This window comes from Budorcas taxicolor, chromosome 6 (genome assembly GCF_023091745.1).
Source record: "Budorcas taxicolor isolate Tak-1 chromosome 6, Takin1.1, whole genome shotgun sequence".
NCBI classification, from domain to species: domain Eukaryota; kingdom Metazoa; phylum Chordata; class Mammalia; order Artiodactyla; family Bovidae; genus Budorcas; species Budorcas taxicolor.
In genome coordinates, this window is record NC_068915.1 from 57,373,294 (window position 1) to 57,396,465 (window position 23,172).

Consider the following 23,172-nt stretch of genomic DNA (forward strand, 5'->3'; position numbering starts at 1 on the left):
AATTCTTTCCCTAGCATGTGTATTTTTCTCTGTAGGATACTTCAGTGATTCTGTCAACTTCTTCTCTTAAAAGAAAACTGCCCAGAGCCTTCTTACCTTCTGCAATGGGAATGAGCCTCCTCTGGGTTGTGCGCAGTGTTGGGATTCTGGAATCTCCATGGCAATCGTCCTAAGGGTTCCTTTAGTCTCTCTCCTGTGTTTAATGTCCTGTTTCTTATATTCCTTGCCTTCCCCTCTTGGTTTACTTCCTCATTTGTTTATTACATCTTCTAATAGACTCCTTTCCAAGAAAGGATGGTAAAATTTTTGAGACTTTTCTTATCTGAAAATGTCTTTATTGTACCTTCTCATTTCGTTGGTAATTTGGGCAAATTTAGAATAATGTGTAGGAGATCAAACCAGTCCATCCTAAAGGAAATCAACCTTAAATATTCCTTGCAAGGACTGATGCTGAAGCTGAAGCTCCAAAACTTTGGCCACCTGATGTGAAGAGCCAAGTCATTGGAAAAGACCCTGATGCAAAGAAAGATCGAGGGCAGGGGGAGAAGGGGGCGACAGGATAAGATGGTTTGGCATCACCAAAGTGGCATCACCAACTTAATGGACATGAGTTTGAGAAAACTCTGGGAGATAGTGAAGGACAAGGCAGCCCGGCATGCTTTAGTCCGTGGGGTCGTAAAGAGTTGGACACGACTAAGCACAGCCCAGCACTGTGTATGTGTTTAAGAAGTCTAAAGCCGTTCTGATCCCCAGCTCTCTGTATATGGTCAGCTTTTCCTTTGTAGAAGCCTATAGGAGCTTTACTTTTACCGCACTTCTGAAATATCACAATGGTGTATCTTGGCGTTGGGTTTAGTTTTATTTATCACTTTGGTCACTGGTGAGTGCTTTTATCTAAAATCTCATTCCTTCAGTTATGTAAATGTTTCTCAACAGCTTTCCTGTTGTGCTGTTTAAATCTCACTGCAACCATATTTTATAGATGAAACACTGATATTTGGATAAATGATTAATTGGGCATTAATTGATTGTTAATTCAGTATCGGGAGCTGGGCTGCAAACTCAGGCCTGGTAAATTTCAAAGCCCTTGTCTGCCTGGAGTCACTGGTCCAGGCCAGGAATCCTTTCCCCGACATCACTACCTACGTCTCTCTCGGGAAATGCTTTCTGTTCTCACTTTTAAGATGCATCTTGGCTATGAAAAGGAGGCAACTGGCAGGCCTGTTTTTAACTGTTTTTTGGTTTTTTTAGTTGCAGGAAGAGAAAGTAAATGTCTAGGGAAACCTAATGGACAATCTCCACAACAGGTAAGCTCTTCTCTTTTTTATGTTTTGGGAAGAAGATCTATTCTTTCCACTTTCCATTAAATTTTCTATTATTTGGTCTCCCCCTGCAGTTTTTATTACCTGAAACATTAAAGCCAGTAGACAGGGCAATCCCCAAAGTCCATTTCTTTCAGATTCCTTCAGGTTTGAGTAAAATGCTATTATTTTCTTTTTCCTTTTGTTGTTTGGCAACAAAGAACAAAGTTTGTTTGTTCTAAAACAAGTAACATACAACATGACCCATCTAAGTCTTCACATTGAACAATGTACAATGTAAGGCTGAAACAAGAAGGCTGAGTATTACCTTGTTTGAGCTCAGTTAGCTCCACTCCAATATTTCACCACCCTGTGCATACCCAAAAATGAACCCTAAAGCACAGCAAGTATTAATGTGGGACTTATAATTAATTTTAGACAGTTGATAATTCACAGCTATGGAATCCACAAATAATGAGGAGCAGTTGCACATATAAAGCGCATGGAACACTCGGTCCATGGGACACTCTATGGAAGGTTGCTATTTTTATTGTCATCTTCGTTACTCTATGTTATTAAATCCTGAGGCTCTTGGACATCTTTGAAAAGTTTTCAGTTCAGTTCAGTCGCTCAGTCGTGTCCAACTCTTTGCGAGCCCATGAACTGCAGCACGCCAGGCCTCCCTGTCTATCACCAGCTCCCGTGATGGAGACTCATGTCCATTGAGTCGGTGATGCCATCCCACCATCTTATCCTCTGTTATCCCCTTCTCCTCCCGCCTTCAATCTTTCGCAGCATCAGGGTCTTTTCTAGTGAGTCAGCTCTTTGCATCAGGTGGCTAAAGTACTGGAGTTTCAGCTTCAGGATCAGGTCTTCCATGAATATTCAGGACTGATCTCCTTTAGGATGAAAAGTTTTTGGCAAGGGGACTGATAAGATTCAGGTTTGTGACCTAGAAAGATCCCATGACTTCCGTATGGCAAATGTCTTAGAAGACACAGGGGGATGCAGTGGCAAGAGGATTTGCAGTAACTCAGGTAAGAAGGCAGTGATGCTGTCTTAGGACAGGGGCAGGGCAGAGCACACGGAGAGACGAGAGTGGGCCTCAGAGCGTGTCGGAGGTCGCCTTCCCCCGGAATGTCGTCTAGACCCCTACCAACCCCTTTATCTGCTTGCTTTCAGCCATAAGTCTTCTCGAGTCTTTTCCCAAGATTACTTGGGCACTTGTTGCCTTATAGAACACAATGCATGCATACTTTATTTTATTTTAATATTTATTCTTTCTTTCTTTCTTTGGCTGCATCGGGTCTTAGTTGCGGCACTCGAAATCTTCATTGTGTCACACAGGATCTTTCATTGTAGTGCACGGTATCAGTAGGTACAGCACACGGGCTGCAGAGTGCATGGGCTTCCGCAGTTGCAGTGCACGGGCTTCCGCAGTTGCAGCACATGGGCAGTCTACTTGCAGCAAGCAGGCTTAGTCGCTCTGTAGCATGTGGGATCTTAGTTCCCAACCAAGGAGCAAACCTGCATCCCCTGCATTGCCAGGCAGATGCATAACCACTGTACCACCAGGAAAGTCCCCATATTTAAAATTCATACTTTTACCACTCCGTTAGTCACGTATTTATGCATCATTGCCAGACTGTGAGTTCTTTTCAGCTCCCTGGAACTGAATTTGGTACCTGCACAAAATAGGTGCTCAGGAAATATTTGATGTGTGAATAAGTGGTGAACCCTTTAACGTACAGCAGAGATCTCTGCCTCTTGTGTCCTGGTCACTAGCAGAGTGTTTTATCCTCAGATTCTCGAGGATATTCAAAGCCTTGAAACCATGCTTATTCTTTTCAAGTGCAAACTTCAAAGAAATAAGGGACATGAGTTTGAGCAAACTCTGGGAGATAGTGAAGGACGGCGAAACCTGGCGTGCTGCAGCCCATGGGGTCACAGAGAGTGCCTGAACAGCAACCAAAGGAACGTCAGCGTCCAAATCCTGCACGTGCAGTGTCATCTACAGACATGGGAGAGCCTGTTTTTTCTTGTCCTCTGACCAGGCCACACTTCCCACCTTGAGTGGGAAGCCTGTATTATAAAATACAGCAATTGTGTAGGGGGATGTTCTTTAAGAGTCGCTGAAGTTTGGGCATCTAGAATACTGGGGATTAACCAGAACTAGTCCATTCCAAGCATCTAGCCTTGAGCTGTGTTGCTTTTAAAGTCATCTTTCTTTGTAGCTTTACAAGACTGTAGCATTTATAAACTGTAGAAGTTTATAAACTTCTGTCCACATCGCCTCTTCTGCAACTTCTGCATTTCGAGAACTTCATTTTTTCTAAATGCTTCAGTTATCTTCCAGACGTCCCCCACCTTCCAGATAAGGCTACTTATCAATGTTAGTGACATACCCTGTGTTGGAGACACGCCTGATTCTTATGGGATTCCAGGAAGGATTGGGTCAGAACATCACCCATTTCTATTCTCAATGTCTAAAAGTCACTAGGCCAGAGTTAAAAAATTTTCTGATAGACGATGGCCATGAAGGTGAGAGCAGCCCACATCTATTAAGAACCTGCTACTTGCTAGTCACATTCTGCCAGGTCCATCACATGTACACAAGCCGTGTGGTTCTCAGAGGAACCCTTCACAATTCGGTGTCACTGTTTCCCTATCTAGTGGCTGGCAAAGCTTAGGCTCTGAGAGGTTAAGCTACTCAAGATCATCCAGCTTAGGACAGGCCAATCCAGATTTTGACTCCAGAGCCCACTCCCTTAATTATGATAGACAGACTGTCTTCTATCTACTGGGTCTTAAAATTATTTGTCCTCTTCTTCTAGAACCAGATATGATTTTTACACATGTTCTTTGACCAGTCCTTCTATTGAGGTGGCTATAAAAATGAAATCAATTATGAACTTAATGCAAGGATATCTCTGATGTGTTTAAGCAGATACCCTACTAAAGATTGGTGATGCTGAGCTTCCTATATAACTTGAGTCAAAGTCAAGAGGATCAGCCCAACAAGCTGGGTTGAGATGAGTCATGTCAGATGATACTGTGATTTATGGGTGGTCAAGGGTGTGATGGGACAGGGGCCACCGAATCCCACATGAAAAAGACAGAGAACTGCACATGTTAAGTGAAAACACATCATCTTCACTTCAAATTTTAAAAATCTTCTCAAATTATATTATCTGAAGAGTCTCCAAAGTGTGCTTATTCATATTCTTAGAAACTAAAAGCCACCTAGAAGGTGATGGCCTGTCCCCATCTTCAGCTGAGCCTGAGTCTTTGTGCTGTGGACATTACCCCTGAACACATGTGGTCTGGTTTGGTTACCAGTGACATGGCCTATTAGTTCATCAGTGAACAAGATTCTACCCAAGTAGCAGAATTCAGGGTAAACACCTAATCCCATATCATTGATGGTCGTCTGTCATGTTAAGTGAGATTGTGTATGTGACCCCTGGGTCGGGAAGATCCTCTGAGGTAGGAAATGACCTCCCACTCCAGCACTCTTGCCTGGGAAATTCCTTGGACAGAGGAACCTGGTGGGCTACAGTCCATGAGGTTGCAAAGAATCAGATGCAACTGAGCAACTGAGCATGCATGCACGTATATGTGATTAGCTGAGCTAATCACATCTGTAACATCTCTTTCACTTCAGAGCTGTCTGTGGTCATTTGCAAGACTTCCTCAAAACATATTTCAAAAGCAACTGATAAGCGCATGGTGATATCTGGATTCCCAGCTCTAAGAGTTATAGATACTGTCTTCAACTGTTGAGTTAGAGACTTCCTGAAGGATTTAGGGGTGTATTAAAAATAAACTTCCTGCCACTACATTGATAATGGGGAATAGATTAATAGCACCCACATGAGTAATAGAGAACGCCCTTCATATTTCAGCAGACATAAGAGACACCTAAACTTATGGATTAACCACAGTCACCCCTATGTGTTAATGATGTTGAGTATTTTCATGAGATTACTGAAAATAGTGTGAAGGCCCATGTGATCCCTATACTTTCTCCAGTTAGAATATCTATATACTAGAAGGGTTTCAGAGCTTAGAAGGGAAGACAGGGGACTTGTCTAGAAGTTGTTTTGCACAGTAAACAGACTGATCTGGGGTGGGAAAGGCAAGAGAAATTGACGGAGATGACGGAGGGGCTGAAGTCCGTTCCCCAACCACCACTGACCCCCACCACCATGACTTGTCCTACATCAGCAATTAGCAACACGTACATTAGATGCTACCCATCTATACAGAGTCCAACACTCTTGTTGTATATCACTTAATAACTAGCTAGGAAGCCTTTAGTCAGGATATTATTTGTATTAGGGAAGGTCCAGTCAAGAATGAGAACTCTTCCTTTCAAACAGAAGGACATTATACTCAGTGGGTTATGTGGGTATTGGAAGATCTGGGAAACCAAATAAGATGCTGAGATAAACACAGAGATGGTCAAGGCAGGAAGACATTACCAGCCTCAGGGGAGGCCCAGAACCAGATGCTGGGCCAGTGGCTGGAGCGTGGTGAGGCACCATAGCAGGTGGGGCTCTTGCACATCTCTTGCTATGGAGGAGAGCTGGCCACTACCAGGATGAACAGGATGCCGTCTGAAGCAGAGAGAGGAAGGGAACCAGACCCTGACTTCCCTCATCCTCTCCTTCTTCCATCAGTACCTTCCACTGGCAGGACTCACCCACATCCAGACAAGGGTTCCTCAGCATTAGGGTGTCCTGAAAAACTGAGCGGGCAAGGGAGGCAGAGACCGATCCAAGAGCAGACAGGCAGTGGCCCGGCCCAATGCTGGCATTGTTTCAACTATCAGCTGGGTTTGTTTTAACTGTTCCTCAATTAGTAAACATTTAGGTTGTCCAAACTGATCCCTTTATTATTGGACACTTGGTTTATTTTCAGTTTCTCCTGTTATAACACCCATAGAGAAGGATAGAAGAACATAAGTTAAAAACTGTAAAAAAGCAAATTCTGAAGAACAGAATTTTTAGAATCTTAACAGGATTGTAAGCTGCGCCCACTGGCAGTGGAATTGGAAGCAATGACTACTGGTATTAGTCTCTGACCACAATCATTTCTGACCAACATAAAGTTATGTTTTGGCCAACTTGGTTTGGGCCATGCCATCTGTCACCGAAAGGGGCCAGTGGTAATGGTGACCACCTCACTTTTGCCAGAAATTCCCCAAGACACAGAGTTCTTAGAGTGTTAGGCCTCTCCCTTTAAGTAGAGCTCACCTAGACCAACCAGTAACATTGGCAAAACCAAGAATCCTGCCTGCCTTTATTTCCCTAACACCATAAAGCAGTAGTTCTCAGAGTGTGGTCCTTAGACAGCAGTGTTAGCGCCACCTGGGAGCTTGGTGGACATGCAGGCTATCGGGCCCCACATAGACCCAGGAGGGTGCCTGTGGCCCTGGTGCCCTCTGCCTCTCAATGTCCCCAGGATCCCACCCCTGTCACCTGCATGCCTTGGTCTTTGTTCAGTAATGAATTGCACTCTTGACCTAAATAGGAGCCTACTCCCAGGAATTTACAGTCCAGACAATAGGGGAATAGCTTCTCAAACTTCTTCCCTATAACCTTTCTCCCTGGGGGTACAGGAAGAAGGACCTGGTCTAGAGGGCTGACCACAAGTTACCAACAGAACTTGTAATTTTCTGCATACCTTTGTTTAATTCTAATAATTGAGGCCCAATTTGCCTTTTCAAACACAATATTCTGAATTTTTTTTAAATAAAAAGTAATGGAGAAGGAAACGGCAGCCCACTCCAGTGTTCTTGCCTGGAGAATTCCAGGGACAGCGGAGCCTGATGGGCTGCCGTCTATGGGGTCGCACAGAGTTGGATACGACTGAAGCGACTTAGCAGCAGCAGCAGCAGCAATGGGCTTCTTCCCCGAAAACCTTCGAACTGGGCCAAATTTAGTTTATAGCTTATCTTTACCTCCTAGAATATGGTCATGTACCCTCATCCAGAAGATGGGGCCCCAAGACCAGCTCACACCATGGGCAGCCCACAGGGTCTGGGGTGAGCACAAGGATGGCCCTAGGGAAGGAACGGTGAAATGGACAGGTCCAGCTGCAGCAGATCTAACCCATGGGAGGGAGTGAACCCTCCACACCCTATCCTGCCTCCCCTAGTTCCTTCCCCAAAACTTTCGTCCAGGCATCAGATCCCACTTGTGTGAAGAGAGGTGTCTATAGAATTGCAAGAGTCTTTTGACCCATCCATTGTCTGGCCAGGCTACAGAGTAAATCCCATGCCCAGCCAGAGCTGGAGGAAACTCTGCCATAAGGTGGTACTGTGGCTACCAGAACTTAACACAATAATTATCTGAATGTTTAGGAAATCACCTACTCCGTAACTTCGCCACATGGCGAAGCACCTACACTGTTTATGCCCTGCTGGTGCTGCTGCTGCTAAGTCGCTTCAGTCGTGTCCGACTCTGTGCGACCCCAGAGAAGGCAGCCCACCAGGCTCCCCCATCCCTGGGATTCTTCAGGCAAGAACATTGGAGTGGGTTGCCATTTTCCTTCTCCAATGCATGAAAGTGAAAAGTCAAAGTGAAGTTGCTCAGTCGTGCCCGACTCTAGCGACCCCATGGATTGCAGCCCACCAGGCTCCTCCGTCCATGGGATTTTCCAGGCAAGAGTACTGGAGTGGGGTGCCATTGCCTTCTCCGTTTATGCCCTAATTCTCCTGTATTTAAGGCCTTTCCCATACTAAGTCCCTCCCTTGAAATTAAATAACCAATATATACTGCCATCTGGTGGCGAAAAGTTGAAACCACAGGTATGAAATACTGTTCAGTCCCTAAGTGGTGTTAGGCACTTGGCCAACCCCGTGGACCGCAACACGCCAGGCTTCCTTGTCCTTCACTATCTGCCAGAATCTGCTCAAACTCATGTCCATTGAGTCGGTGATGCCATCCAACCATCTTTTCCTCTGTTTTCCCCTTCTCTTCCTGCCCTCAGTCTTTCCCAGCAGCAGGGTCTTTTTCCAGTGCATTTGCTCTTGGCGAAAGTATTGGAGCTTCAGCATCAGTCCTTCCAGTCAGTATTCAGAGTTGATTTCCTTTTTAATACCCTGTGTAGATTAGTCATAGCTTTTCTTCCAAGGAGCAAGTGTCGTTTACTCTCATGGCTGCAGTCACCGTTCTCAGTGATTTTGGAGTCCAAGAAGATAAAATCTGTAACTGTTTCCAGTTTTTCCCATCTATTTGCCATGAAGTGATGGGACTGGATGCCATGATCTTACTTTTTGAATGTTGAGTTTTAAGCCAATTTTTTCGCTGTCCTCTTTCACCTTCATCAGAGGCTCTTTAGTTTCTCTTCACTCTCTGCAATTAGAGTGGTATCATCTGCATATGTGAGGTTGTTGATATTTCTTCCTGCAATCTTGAGTCCAGCTTGTGAGTCGTTCAGCCTGGTATTTCACATGATGTACTCTGCATAGAAGTTAAATAAGCAGGGTGACAATATACAGCCTTGATGGACTCCTTTCCCAGTTTGGAACCAGTTCATTGTTCCATGTCTCATTCTAATTGTTACTTCTTGTTCTGCATACAGGTTTCTCAGGAGACAGGTCAGGTGGCCTGGTATTCCCATCTCTTTAAGAATTTTCCACAGTTTATTGTGATCCACACAGTGAAAGGCTTTAGCATAGTCAGTGAAGCAGAAGGAGATTTTTTTGGGAATTCCCTTGCTTTTTCTATGATCTAGAGGATGTTCGCAATTTGATCTCTGGTTCTTCTGCTTTTTCTAAATCCAACTTATACATCTGGAAGTCTTCAATTCAGGTACTGCTGAAGCCTAGCTTGAATTGTGAGCGTAATCTTTCTGGCATGTGAAATGAGTGCAATTGTACAGTAATTTGAACATTCTTTAACATTGTCCTTCTTTGGGATTGGAATGAAAACTGACCTTTTCTAATTCTGTGGCCACTGCTGAGTTTTCCAAATTTGCTGACATAATGAGTGTAGCACTTTAACCCCATCATCTTTTAGGATTTGAAATAGCTCAGCTAGAATTCCATCACCTCCACTAGCTTTGTTTGCAGTAATGCTTCCTAAGACCCACTTGACTTCACGCTCCAGGATGTCTAGCTCTAGGTGAGTAACCACACCATCATGGTTATTCAGATCATTAAGACCTTTTTTGTATAGTTTTTCTGTATATTTATACCACCTCTTCGTAATCTTTTCTGCTTCTGTTAAGTCCATACCATTTCTGCCCTTTATTGTGCCCATCCTTGCATGAAATGACTCCTGGGTATCTCTAATTTTCTTGAACAGATCTCTAGTCTTCCCCATTCTGTTGTTTTCCTCTGTTTCTTTGCACCGGTCACTTAAGACTTTCTTAACTCTCCTTGCTATTCTATCAGAACCCAAATCAAGAGAATCCAGTTCCCTTTTGCAAAACATACTGGATCACAAGCTGCTTCTTATTGTGAAATTCTGTGGACTCAGAAAAGAACAGAACCTAGTAAGAGATATTAGTAATAATATCTCTCAATTAATAATCGATTATATTAATGAAATAAGAAAGTGATAATATACAAATATTATATAGTTAATGTATAATCAGGAAATGTTAATAATGAAAACAGTAACAGCAGCATTAATAATAGGTACACTGTGCCTGTGTGTGCTAAATTGCTTCAGTCATGTACAGCTCTGTGCGACCCCGTGGACTGTAGCCCGCCAGGCTCCTCTGTCCATGGGATTCTCCAGGCAAGAACATTGGTGTGAACTGCCATGCCCTCTTCCAGGATTTCTTCTTGTCCCCGGGATTGAACCCGAGTTTCTTATGTCTCCTGAATTGGCAGGTGGCTTCTTTATGACTAGTGCCACCTGGGAACCACGCTCTAATTTATATATCCATTTACTTATCCATGAAATCCTGGCTTCCAACCTCTGTACACAGTTGGTAGGAATGTAATGATGCAACCACTATGGAAACCAGTATGGAAGATCTTCAGAAAACTAAAAATAGACCACCATATGACTCAGCAATTCCATTCCAAGGCATATATCCAAAAAAACAAAAAAACTAAACCACTAATACAAAAAGATCCAGGCACCCCAATGTTCATAGCAACACTGTATAGAAGCCAAGATATGGAAGCAACCTAAATGTCCATAAACAGATGGATGGATAATGAAGGTTTGATATGTGTAATATGATGGAATATGATTCAGCCATAAAAACAAATTAAATTCTGCCATCACAACAACATGGATGGACCTAGAGTATGACATTTAGTGAAAGAAGTCAGACAGAGAAAGACAAATACTGAATGATTTTATGCATATGTAGAGTCTAAAAAATGAAACAAAAGAATACAGCAGAACAGAAACAGACTCACAGACACAGAAAACAAGCCAGTGGTGTTAACAGTGGGGAAAAGGAGGAGAGGAGGGGCCAGACAGTGGCAGGTGATTAGAACTATTATGTACAAAATAGATAAGCAATAAGGATATATTGTATAGCACAGGGAAATGTAACCAGTATTTTGTGATAACTTTAAATAACTTACAAAATATTGAATCACTGTGCTGTACACCCGAAACTAATATAATATTGTAAATCAACTATCCTTCAGTTAAAATAATAATAGGGATTTTTCTGGCAGTCCAGTGATTAGGACTCTCTGCTTTTACTGCCATGGCCCACGTTCATTCCCTGGTCAGGAAACAAGATCCTTCAAGCCACATGGTGCAGCCAATAATAAACAAACAAACAAATAAAATGCTGGCTTCTTCCTTAAAGGGTTATTGTGGAGTTGAAATGAATACATGAAATTTTTTAAAACAGTACTTGGTGCATATCAAACAATAGAATGTTAATTATTTATAATCATTAATAAGCACTGGCAGGGTGCCAGACATAATAAATGCCATACATACTTTTATCTCACTAATTTTTGAAACAGTCCTGATAAACAGGAATTGTTACCTTTCCTATTTTGCTGATTAGACAGGTAAAGTTTGCAGAGGCTAAGAAATCTGCGTAGAGGTCACAGAGCTAATAAGTGGTAGAAGCAGTGTTGGAACCCAAACTCAGACCCTAAATTATTCATTTAACCATAGAGCTGAATTGCTGATTCGATGGATTTTCTCAAAAGCTTACAAATTCCATCCTGCCTCACACATACCCCAGCCCTGCCACACACACACACACACACACACACACACACACACACGCACACTCTTACACACTTCCCCAGCCCATTCCAGTGAAGAGCTCCAGCACATACTCCTTTGTCCTCCTGACCTGAGTCCTCACCCTTCCCAGGGAAGTTGCAGTTACACTCACTGACTCTATCTCAAGGCTCCAGGGCGTTGATCAGTTATGTGTGTGTGTGTGTGTGTGTGTACGCTCAGTCGCTTAGTATTCTCTGGCAAAGAAGCCAAGGAGACCTCTTCAAAGAGCTGCAGACCTGAGGGAATGAGATGAGAACTTGGGGCCTGAAGGGAGGAAACAGGCAGAGAAGCTTTGTACATTCAGTTAGGATCATGGGTTTAGGTGAGTGTGGACCTGGGACCCAAACAGCCCCGTCAGGATAGGGATGGGGTAGTTCACAAACCACTGAGCAGGGCTCCCGCCTGCAGAAGGGTCATATCGGTGCCTGCCTTGTCCGGGTGTTCAGTGCTAACAGTGTGTGAGCCAAGTCAGAGGTCATGAGTTGAGGACACTTCCTTCACTGATTCACCAGCTCGATTGTTCAGTTTGGAAGAGACCTTTGATGTCAGGGACTCACTGGGGAGATAAAGAACCTGAGGGATCAAGAGGTTACACCACTTTCCCACATCTGCACAGTTGATGATGAAGCTGCTGCTGGAAGGTGGATTTCTTATACCCAGCGTGGACTTTGCCTGGTTGAGTTCACAAACACCAACCCCTCCTGACATTATTAGTTTGGGGCACAAAACCCTTCCTGACAATTAGGACTGCCATGACAATTGTTTTTCCCGAAGTTTCATAAAACATAAATTCTATTTGTTATTAATATCTTTTGGGGGGGGAGTTCTGTGGTCAAATAATTTTGGGAAATACTGAGTTAAACAGGGTGAAATCATTCTTTTTCATAATTGTGAATGCGTTCATCTTTAATCTCTGCTGTTCCCATTCTGAAACCTGTTTGAGGGAACCCTTTGGCCGGAGTTGGGGACAGGCATTTGAACACACCTCTGCACAGATGTCCCATCAAGCCCAGTTCTAGGTGATGCTGACTCGTATATGGCAGCACGCTGACTACTAGGAGCGCATCAGATGGACTGTTTGATGGTGCTGATAATAAAGTCTTATAGTCTTTTTCCAAAATTACTGAAGCTCAACCTCTTTAGGAGAAAAGGAAACACGAAAAAATGTTGTCCCAGAGAGTTTGTAAAGGCTGCTCAGAAAGGAGAATATGGTTCTGCTGAGAAAACAGATTGATTTAGTAGTCAAGAGTTATCTTCTTGTCCTTTTTCCACCATAAATTCAATACTGTCTATGAAGCTGGGCAGGCAGTCTTTTAATTTCTTTTATAAGGCACCTCGTGATTTCTTCAAGGCCTGCTAGTTATTTTGATCCATTCCTCTTGAGTCTAAGTGGTCAGTACCCAGAAGTAAGTGACTAAATATTTTTCAGCTTCACCTGCTAGCCAGGTTAAGATGAAATCCTGGACTGTTTTCTAAACATTGGCAACTTAGTTTATCACAACAGAGTTGAAATTTAAGTGTTTGATTTTACTGTGTCTCTTCCAAGCACTTCGACGTCTATCAACTCAACCCACTTGCCAGCAGCTGCTATGAAAGCCCATTGACTAGAGCCCTCAAAGCAGGACTCCCTTAAGCCTTGGGATTACATAAACTGCAATTCCCAAGCTGGGAGGGGGAACCACGGTCTCTCCTATCTCTCTTAGCTTGTGCCGTGCACTTGACTTTTGATTTTGGACCCTGGGTTGAGTTGAGATTTGATTGTGGAAAGCGGCAGACCACCTACTGGAATAATTTCTAAAATCTCATACTCACCATTCATTCACTCACTTCTGTCTCTCACCAGTCATCCCTTTATTTGAATAACAGATGTGACATGCTCCATGCAGGTAGATGCTGCCCTAGGTTAAGCAGGCAGCTGACAAACACCAAAGCCCTAGACAAACACCAAATCCCCTCTGAGGTTGGCCAGCCCAAAGACTGGAAACATCTTCTTTGCCTTCAGAGTTCCAGTGCCTGGGGCTGGCTATTGAGGAAAGGTCTTCAGCACATACACAGAAGGACAGCTAAATCCAGAAAGTGTGACGGGCTTTCGATGAGCTCCTTTCCAAGACCTTTCCCCATGTGCTTCTTTAGAGGGAATAGCTTAATAGCAATGGTTTTCTGTCGGTATTAGGTCCTAGCCCAGGAACAAGCAGAACAGAAACCGACATCAGATTAGCGCTTTTTTTTCCTTTTAACTTTTGATGTTGACGTCATATCAGACAATGAAAAGTTGCAAGGAAAGTACAAAGGACCCTCAGTTACTCAGTCCCCAGACGTTAACCTTTACTACATTTGCTTCATTCTTCTCTCTCTGTGCACATATATACACACATTTTTTTCCTGAATTATTTTAATAAGTTACAGATACCACCATGTCCCTCTACTGCTAAATACATCACTGTGAAATACTTCCTAAGAAAAAAGGCATGCTCTCATAGAGCCCCAGTACAATGATCACAAGCAGGACATTAACACTGATTTAATGCTGCCACCTATCTACAGGCCTTACTCAGATTTCACCAGTTGTGGCAATAGTGACCTGCTACCCAAAGATCGTGCGTTGCATTCGCTGCCGTGCCTCTTTTGTCTTCTTTAATCTGTAATAGTCCCGCAGTCTGTGTTTTTTTTCCTAAAGTTACATTTTGGAAAGAGTACAGACCAATTGTTTTGCAAAATACCCCTTAAGTTGTGTTTGACTGATGTTGCCTCCTGCTTCAATCCAGATAGTACTCTTTGACAGAAAAATCACAGAAGTGATGCCGAGTTCCCGGTGCGCCACCTCTGAGGCTATTGACTAGTCTCACGGTATTACTCTTACTCGCAGTATTACCCTTGGTTATTTGGTTTTGGCGCTGTGACCCAGGTCTCTCCACGGTAAGGATACTATTTTACCCCAAGCATGGATAGGGGAGCTCTTGGGGTTGGCCAAACGAGTTCGTTGGTATGATGTTATGAAAAACCTAAACAAACTTTTTGGCCAGTGCCAATGCTTTGAGATTAAATATCCCATTCTTTCAGGTTTTTACCCACTGGTCTAAACATCTGTTGATGATTCCTGCTTGAGTCAGTTATTACGGTGCTGGTTGTCTAATGGTGATTTCTATAATTCTGTTTGTTAGCAGGCTTTCTACTTGTAAGTCGGAGCTCTCCCTTTTTAGATTTATATCCTGAGGACTCACAGATCCTTGTTTTAGTCAGTGTATTATACTCCTTTATGTTTGTGCTTTCTGTGAGGCTCCCATTGTTCCAGGTTGGGCCAGTAGGACGCCTACAAGCTGGTCCTGTGTCAGTTTGGCCTGTGCGTGCCATTCTTTAAGATCATCACTATTCAAAGGCAGCCCTTTCCAGCTGAGTTGAGCCTTTTTCTGTATTCCTTGACTTCCTGATGAATGCTCAGTTAATTTCTCTGCCTGGTTGCACAACTTCTGTGCCCCTTACCCTCCCACCCCTGGCCTCCTCATTTCTCCCCACCTCCGCACCAACCCCCTTGTGAAACTGGATTTTCCAGCAAGAACACTTGACTAGTAACTGATGGGGTCTTAGCATGACCATCTTCAAATACAGGACTGTTTAATTTCAACCCTAAACACAGGACAAGAGTCAACCTCCAACACAGGACTCCAGGAGGGGCAGGCGCCGAAGTGGGTGGACTCACCGCCCTAATTCATCCTAATGGTGTTTGCTTTTCTCCTATGGAAACCAGATGACGGTTGCTTCGCCCTTTGCTTCTCTGTTGCTCTTTTATACTCTAAAGACAAAGCAAATTCTGATTCTGCTCCATAATAAAGGGCACTGGACAACTGAGTTCTCACCTCTGACCCAGCTGTTGTCACAGTGATGGGGAAGGGAAAGAAGACAAACTGCCCGTTTTGAACTTAGTCTTACTTCAGAAGAGCATATTTTTTCCCCCCATTTCCATGGGAAATGGACATGGAATATTTCCATTTTGCACCTGGAAATGCGAGACCTCACTAAAAGCAAGATATAGGTGTGGGAGTGACAGATGAAAAGAGAAATAAATCAGATTTGATGTTAGGGATCATCGTATATGGAAGAATCATTGTAGACACAGGCAGGCAGGGGCTGGGTCAGTCCCCACCCTTTTCGTCAGCAGTCACTCAGCCTTGGACCTTAGAGCCTGTCTCACTGAGAGAAGGAATGTCACTGGGGAAGGAAACACAGGATGGCGGTGTGTGAGCGAGGGCAGGACCTCTAACCAGGAAGAGGCACCGGGCTGGGGAGAGGTGCAGAGCATGGTCCTCGGGTACAGGACTAGGTCTGCAGGAAACCCAAGAGTATACCCTAAAGGGAGGCAGTGAAAGGGGAAGGGGGCTGGGGAGGATCATCAAAACACCTTTTATAATTACATGGCTTTGAAGAAAAATATAGATCCTGTGGTTTTGCAGGGAGATGGGTGGGGAGGGACGGGTAATGTGAAAGGCACAGGTGACTTGTCAGTTCCCTAAGAAACAGAAGCTAAATCTCAGCAGTCAGCTCAGTTCCCAGCATGGCTGAGAGTGTGGCCAAAGCCACAGGGGCAGAGGGTGGGGTCAGGTCAACCTTGCTCAGCCTGGGAGACACTGGGAAAGCAAGGTGTTGCTCAAGACCAGCCTCTTTAGTTCTTTCTTCTGTTCAGAAGGAAACCTTCCCCTCCTACAACACTTGAACCCATGATCCTAAAGTTGACCTACCTGACATTTTTCAATGGTTCATACCCCTGCAGTTGCTTCAGTTACATTGTTACGACCGCTGTCTGCCCTTTCTCAAACACTTCAAAGCCCATTGTTGTTTTTTTTTCTTTTGACTTTTTCTTGCCTCCTATCCTCTTGACTTTTTAAAAACACATTCCAAGATAAACAAAGATACTGCAAGTGTGGAAAGGGGCCGGATTTTAGAGTAGGTTGTGGAGATGGAGGGAGGAGGGGCGCATGGGGCTCTAGAACAGATTTATCGAACTGGCATACAAATTATTCACAGAAAATGGACATAAGTGGGGAGCGGAGGCTGGAAACAAAACCCTGGGCTTGGAAAATGGAGTAATTCCATTGAGAGTGCTTTGCAAAAGGAAAAGGTGGTACACATACTGCTGGCTAAGCCCGCTGTGATTTCTGTCTTGTGGAACTTTTGTTGCACTTGAGGTATGTGTCTTTCAGTTGGTGCCACAGTTAGAAATCTACTATTTGGTCCTTATTCTGAAAACAGGTATAACTTGGTACTGTCAGTGCTCTTGTTTGTATGCATATGTCACAGCAACTAGAGTACTTCTTCCTTAGCTGAAAAGCTTCTTTAAAAAAAAAAAAAACATGCTGTATCCAGACAGAGCTGAGTAATAAGTATATGCTTATTACAAATGTTAACTCATATAATCCCCAACAATGCTATGTGGTAGATACATCATTATTCCCATTTATAGATGAAATAGCTGAGGCCCAGAGTTACAGGGCAGAGCTGGGGCCAGAACCAGATCATTCAGACAATCTCCTCATCTCAAATCTGTAATTACATATGCAAAGACTTTTTTGTTGTTGTTGTTCATATGAGGTAGCAGTCACAAGTTTCAGAGATTAGGATGTGGATACTGGATATCTTTGGGGAGGGAGGTGGTGTAAAACTACTTCCCCCTAGATTTATCAACCAGCTAATCTATACATCTTAAATGGTACTGGTCATTTTCTCTGTGGTTAAAGGCTGATGAAGTAGAATCCTTGGACATCCATTCATGATTGAAAGAAGGAAGGGGAGAGAACAGAGAAGGCAGGCACGCAGCCAACAATGAGTGATCCCTGAGACTTCCCTGAAGTCAGGTGGTTAAGACACCAGGCAGGCTTCCACTCCAGGGGGCACAGGTTTGATCCCTGGTCAAGGAGCTAAGATCCTGCATGCTGAGTGGCAAGGTCAAAAAATAGAGAGGAAAAAAAAAAACCCAAACCACAAAATAAAAACAATAAGTGATCCCTCTCTCTCTCTAGCACACGCATTATGGAGACAAAGGGACGGGGGCAGGGGCTTTTAATTCTGTCACTGGCTTGGCTTCTTCAAGTTGGTAACTGTTGGATATGGAGGATGACTTAAAGATTCTTCCAGGCTAATTTCTAGGATTTTCAGAGAAAAGACCAGAACAGCATGGTTGGTTTTTACATGAAGAGAAGGTTTCATTCAAAGGGCAATCTTGAAAAATGTAACTTGGGAATGGGCAGGGGACAGAAGGCAGGTGGGAAATGAGAGCAACGCAGAGGGAAATCCATCCGCCACCAGGAAGCCCGAAGGGGCGTGTCTCTGAGCTGCCAGAGAGTGGAGTCCATGCCTTGTGATGCGAAAGGCAAAACAGGAGTTTAGTCCACATAAAGCTTGTGATGATGACTCAACTGTAACCTCCACGGGTCTGTGACATGGAACATGGATCTGTAACCGGGATCCACTGCCCTATCCTGACGTCCTCTAGTGCTGTGCTAAGTCACTTCAGTACTGTTCTACTCTTTGCAACACCATGGGCCATAGCCCACCAGGCTCCCCTGTCCATGGGATTCTCCGGGCAAGAATACTGGAGTGGGTTGCCATGCCCTCCTCCAGGGGATTTTCCTGACCCAGGGGATCAGGCCCACATCTCTTGCATCTCCTGCATTGGTAGGCTGGTTCTTTACCACGAGTGCCACCTGGGAAGCCCAGGACATCCTCTAGTACTGAAATCCCTGGGCAAGGAAGCCTCTCTGCTCTCTTATACCGCCTACTGCTGCACCAGGGCTTAACACCCTGGTTAAGCCCAAGTCCCATGGAGAAGGCAATGGAAGAAACACACAGGTCCTTTGCAATCCCACCTTTCTCTCTCTGGCATTGGTTAAGCTGTTTTCCCTCATTTACAAAATGGAAATGACATATATAACTCCCAGAGTCAGGGAAAGGTCTGGCACAGAGACAAGTGGCAATAAATGTTTGCAAATACTGAATCGGTGATTTTAGATATGTGAAGGTATTCCAGGTAACCAGTGTCCTCCCTTCTCACATGTTATCCTTTTCCAAAAAAACTGTAACTCTACTGACTTTGAGTATCTAGGAAAGAAAAAGCAAACAATTCCTATTGAAATCTCATTCAGCTGCCCGGGCCCAGTCCAGACTGCAAGCGCCTGCAGTAGCCGCTTCCACTCTCTGTGCAGGTGAGGCCCCTCACCCAGAGAGGAGCGGAAGTCTCTGGCCAGGACGGGGCTGGAGAGCACAGCCCGTGTGGTGGAGGTGCCTGCCTGCCTGCAGATGTGCTCAGTCGTGTCGACTCTGCAACCCTATAGCCTGCCAGGCTCCTCTGTCTATGGGATTCTCCAGGCCAGAATACTAGAGGGGGTTGCCATTTCGTCCAAAAGCAGATCTTCCCGACCCACGGTTGGGACTGCTGTCTCCTGCATTGACAGATGGACTTTTTACCACTGAGCCACCTGGGAAGCCTCTGTGAAGGTTCAGCTTCCCTTATATCTCAATCAGCTCTCAGCCCTGAGAGCAGTACCTGGTTCCCCGGGCTCACAGTTTCAGAGTGTCTTTGATGATTGCCTTTCCTTGGTGTGCTTTGAGTACTTGGCTACCTTACAGTTTGTCCATTCCTCCTGAAGAAAAAGGAAAGAAGAATAGCTTGATTCATCTTAAAATACAAAAGGAAAATCCCTTTGGTGGTGAAATGAAATAAACATTGAAAATTTTTGTCTTTCTAAAGCAGCTTATTGTAGGTGTTGGCATCTAAGACATTTTTTACCTGTGATGGTCACATAATAAACACAGTGAATTGACAGGCTATGATATGTGTTCTCTAATACTGAAGAAGAAGAAGCTATAATAGTAATGAATTAGGATGGAATACAATTGTGTGACAAAACCTTAAGACAGTATTTTCTCATTCTTTGTTTATAGATCTTTCAAATGGTAGTCTTAATTATTGCTAGTAGTTGAATGATTATTTCTGTCAATTTATTTTCTTGTTACACTGCTGGTTATATTTGATACTTTATATATTCAGTCATTTATATAGAATTAAAGTGTGCAGCTCCTTCATTCTGACTGCAAAGAAACCAATGTCTTCCTACAATGAAACCAACAATCTTTACTAAAAAAAATACAATGCCATTCACTCTTCTCTCTTTTTCCCAGACGATAACAAAAAGCAATCCAGATGGGGTGCAGGTGCTGTAAAATGATACAAAGGTAAAGTTGAAAAAATGGGAAATTTGTGATTACCATGAAGGCACTTTTAAACATCCTGCATGGATTCATTGCCATTTTCCAGCTTGGGGCATGACTAGCATTGCCAGGAAGTTAAGAGTCTGGAACCACATGAATATTATTTAAAAGAACACAGGGGCTGGATTTTTAAAAAATTTTTGTGCAGTTCTCCGAGCATGTTGGGAACACTGTCATTCTCTGAGGCTGAATTTGGTTTGGGTTGAATTTACATTTCTCCAGAGAGTTTCAGTGCAAAGAAAAGCTTGGGTTTTAGAAGATGCCTGAAATGGTATCACTGAAAATAAATCACCCCAGTCATGTATGTGCTTTTAATTTTGTCCAGATTCTATTTCATAAAAATTTGGGCAACATGAATATAATTCTATATAAAATAAAGGAGGAAAATTAGCTGATCATTTTGCTTCTGTAACAAAACTATCTTTATTATGTTAGCTCTATTCCATATCTGTATCTATGTATATATATATATACATACCTATATACATATATCATTTTTTCCACTGTAGTTATAATTTAATGTTAGGTGCCATTCAAAAGTATTTATTGTGAATAACTTTGATGCTGGTCCAGAGTTCACAGTTGTTATGCCTGAAATGGCATCACTGAAAATAAATCATCCCAGTAATGTTAGTGACTACATAATATTCCATTGAGGTGTTGTGCCGTCAGTTCTTAACCACTTATTTCCTATTGTTGAACATTTCTTTTATTTATTTTTGTTTGTATTTAAATTTCATGACCCACTTTGTTCTTTACCTTCTTCCTGCCCTTTTTTTTAACTCCTTCTTAAGATCTGTTTCCAGTTGGTAGACCACTTTTATACCAACTGTATCTATTTAATTGTTGCTGTTTAGTCATTGAGTCCTGTGAGACTCTTTGCGACCCCATGGACTGCAGGACGCCAGGCTTCCCTGTCCTTCACTATCTTCCAGAGTTTGCTCAGATTCATGTCCAATATCTATTTAATTAGGTACACATATAGGCTTAAAAGAGTAATCATGGAAATTAAGTTAACAGGAACCATAGACCAGCAGCAGAGCCTGTAGTAGAAATATTCATAATGAAAGTTAGTAATTAATAAAGTTACTACTTGACTGATCTTCCTTCTTCTCACCCTAGCTATCTCTTCGATCCAGTTCACGTGCCCTCCCCTGGTTACGTTAACGAAGTGAACAGCTGCAAGTTAGATGAAGAGGACACTCTTAAACTGAAAGACAAACAGAGCGGCGAAATCCTGGTGCACAAGGGTGACCCTCCTAGTGAGGGCTCCAAGAGGACTGTGACCGGGAGCGGAACAGCCTCTCCACAGGAGCCCTGCGGGCCGCCCCGAGGACCACGCCTCTTGGGGGATGCTGTGCGGGGACCCTGTGCCGAGAAGACTAGCGGGGCCGTCAATGGCGTCGGCCCCGCTGCTGTCCTGCAGCTCAGTGGTGAGCCGGGGCCCCCTCAGGGAGCCAGAGACTCCTGGGCCAGTGCTGCAAACAAAGGTCACCAGACCCAGCCCTTCCTTGAAGGAGGGAGTGCCAGGGAGCTGGACTGCATGCAGCTGGCCTCGGGAGAGACGCAGGTCATCCGGAACGGGGCCTCCGGCGCGCCATCCATGGCCGGGCTTGCCGCCTGGGAAGTCCCAGCCCATGTCCTCCAGACACCCACCCCGGACTATCCTCCGCTTTGCGGCCCAGCTGAAGACAACGCTGATCATGTTGATCACCAAGAGAAGGACCATCTTTTCAAGACCCAGTCTGAGAAGGAGCCCCAGGAGGGTGCTCACCCCCCGGCAGGGAAGTGTGGTTTGAATATGCCCTTCTCTGCAAAGAGAAGCTGGGATTCATTAAACGAGGCCGTGACAACTGAAATCCCAAGTGTCTACTTTGACAAAGACGATCCTGCTCAGGACGTGCCTGTGGTCGATTCCGGAAACGGGTGGGAGGAGGCCCCTGGCTCCCCCGGAGACCGGAGCTGGGAGACGGCGGCGGATGAGGATGCGGAGGTGGCTGAAGCCCTCGCGGCCTTAGAAGCAGCTACTGCGGGGGAAGATGTGGACGAGGCCGAGTAGGGGAGGGGATTCTCCAGGCAAATAAGCTAGTGACGATCTGGTCGCACGGGGCTGGGTTTGCTCCTAAAACCCAGAGCTGATAAATGCAGCATGTACGGCTGCAGCCTTACAGGAGGTTGACACCCAGTGCCAGTTCTGATGGATGTGAGCTTCAGTGCCATGCTGCTTGTTCACCATGAAGAGTACCACCGTCTAGATGGGCTAAAACTCAAGAGACTATAAGTCAGAGTGGACCACGGTGCTGGCATCCACAGAACATGCAGACCTTAAACACCCTGCTGGCCAACCCGCACAACTCCTGCACAACGTGTGGTGCAGGTGTTTGTGAGAACGCCCTGGAATCCCAGTGAGAATCCCAGGGAAAGAGATTCACAGGACATTCTGTTGGAGTGTAAAATGCCTTACCTTGCTTTTGAGAGCCAAACAGTATACCCAGTCAGGGAAAGGTAACTACCCCCACTTAAAGTGCCTAATGTACCCCCCCAGAGCATGGCTTACCTTCAGGGACAGTCACCCAGGGAACCAATCACTAACCACTTGTTGGACAGAGAGTGGAGCTTGGCAGCTTTCAGGGTAGAGCAGGAGCCACCTGTAAACAAATGGTTAGTCATTAGCTGTGATATCAGGCCACCTTGACCTTAACTTTTTTACATTATTACTTTTTCATCTCCTTTGGGATTGGGGAGTTTGGTCAAAAGACTTCTTTGTTTAAAATTCAGGTTTTTAAGTTTGTGAGATTTGGAACAGCAAAGAGAGAGATGAAGTGTTTTGTGCCATGTAATGTCTGATTGTGATTAAACAATAACAACATATGTGTCTGAGTGTCTTAACTCAATAGTGCTTCTAATTTTCCCAGACTGTGAGTGACCCTTGATGTTTCTCTCAATTTAAAGAGATGGACTATTAAATTACAGCTGAAGAGGAGACTAGATTGATTTGCCAAGAATGACTTTGACTCTGTCCCTGTAGGTCGAACTCTTGATGCCATGACTACCTGTTCAGCTCTTACTTTAAGGATGAATAGCCCTTCCTGGGTTTCAGTCACTTTGACATGGCTCAATGGAGAATTTAGGGGATGGTCAAGACTATCTAGAAAACTATAAATATGGAGGATTCCTTATTATAGTGTTTCATAACACAGACTCTGAAATCTGACTCACTTTGGTTGGATTTCCAGCTTTGCCATGTAACCTGGGACAAGTAATATATCCTTTCTATTTGCCCATCGGTTAAGTGACAACAATAATAATATATATTTATAGAGATTGTCATAATGTCATTGCTCCATTTGGTTATTATTTAACATAAAACATGATTTCTGAGCCTA

The 23,172-nt window shown here is 44.1% G+C and overlaps 1 protein-coding gene across 1 annotated transcript; it reads left to right on the top strand.

The window, feature by feature from the left end:
- Nucleotides 1–1,261: 1,261 nt before the first annotated feature.
- On the top strand, nt 1,262–22,601 carry C6H4orf19 (chromosome 6 C4orf19 homolog). Its single transcript, XM_052642151.1, has 3 exons — nt 1,262–1,307; nt 19,697–19,750; nt 20,909–22,601. Exons 2-3 carry the CDS (start codon nt 19,719–19,721, stop codon nt 21,843–21,845), a joined length of 969 nt encoding a protein of 322 aa, XP_052498111.1. The 5' UTR covers nt 1,262–1,307; nt 19,697–19,718; the 3' UTR covers nt 21,846–22,601.
- The last annotated feature ends 571 nt before the right edge of the window (nt 22,602–23,172 follow it).

What these genes read in the sequence shown, in the direction of transcription:
- C6H4orf19 (XM_052642151.1), top strand. Translation starts at nt 19,719, where the DNA reads ATGGGGTGCAGGTGCTGTAAAATGATACAAAG. An exon ending in TGCTGTAAAATGATACAAAG is followed by an intron (nt 19,751 to 20,908) that starts GTAAAGTTGAAA and finishes TTCTCACCCTAG; the next exon opens with CTATCTCTTCGATCCAGTTC.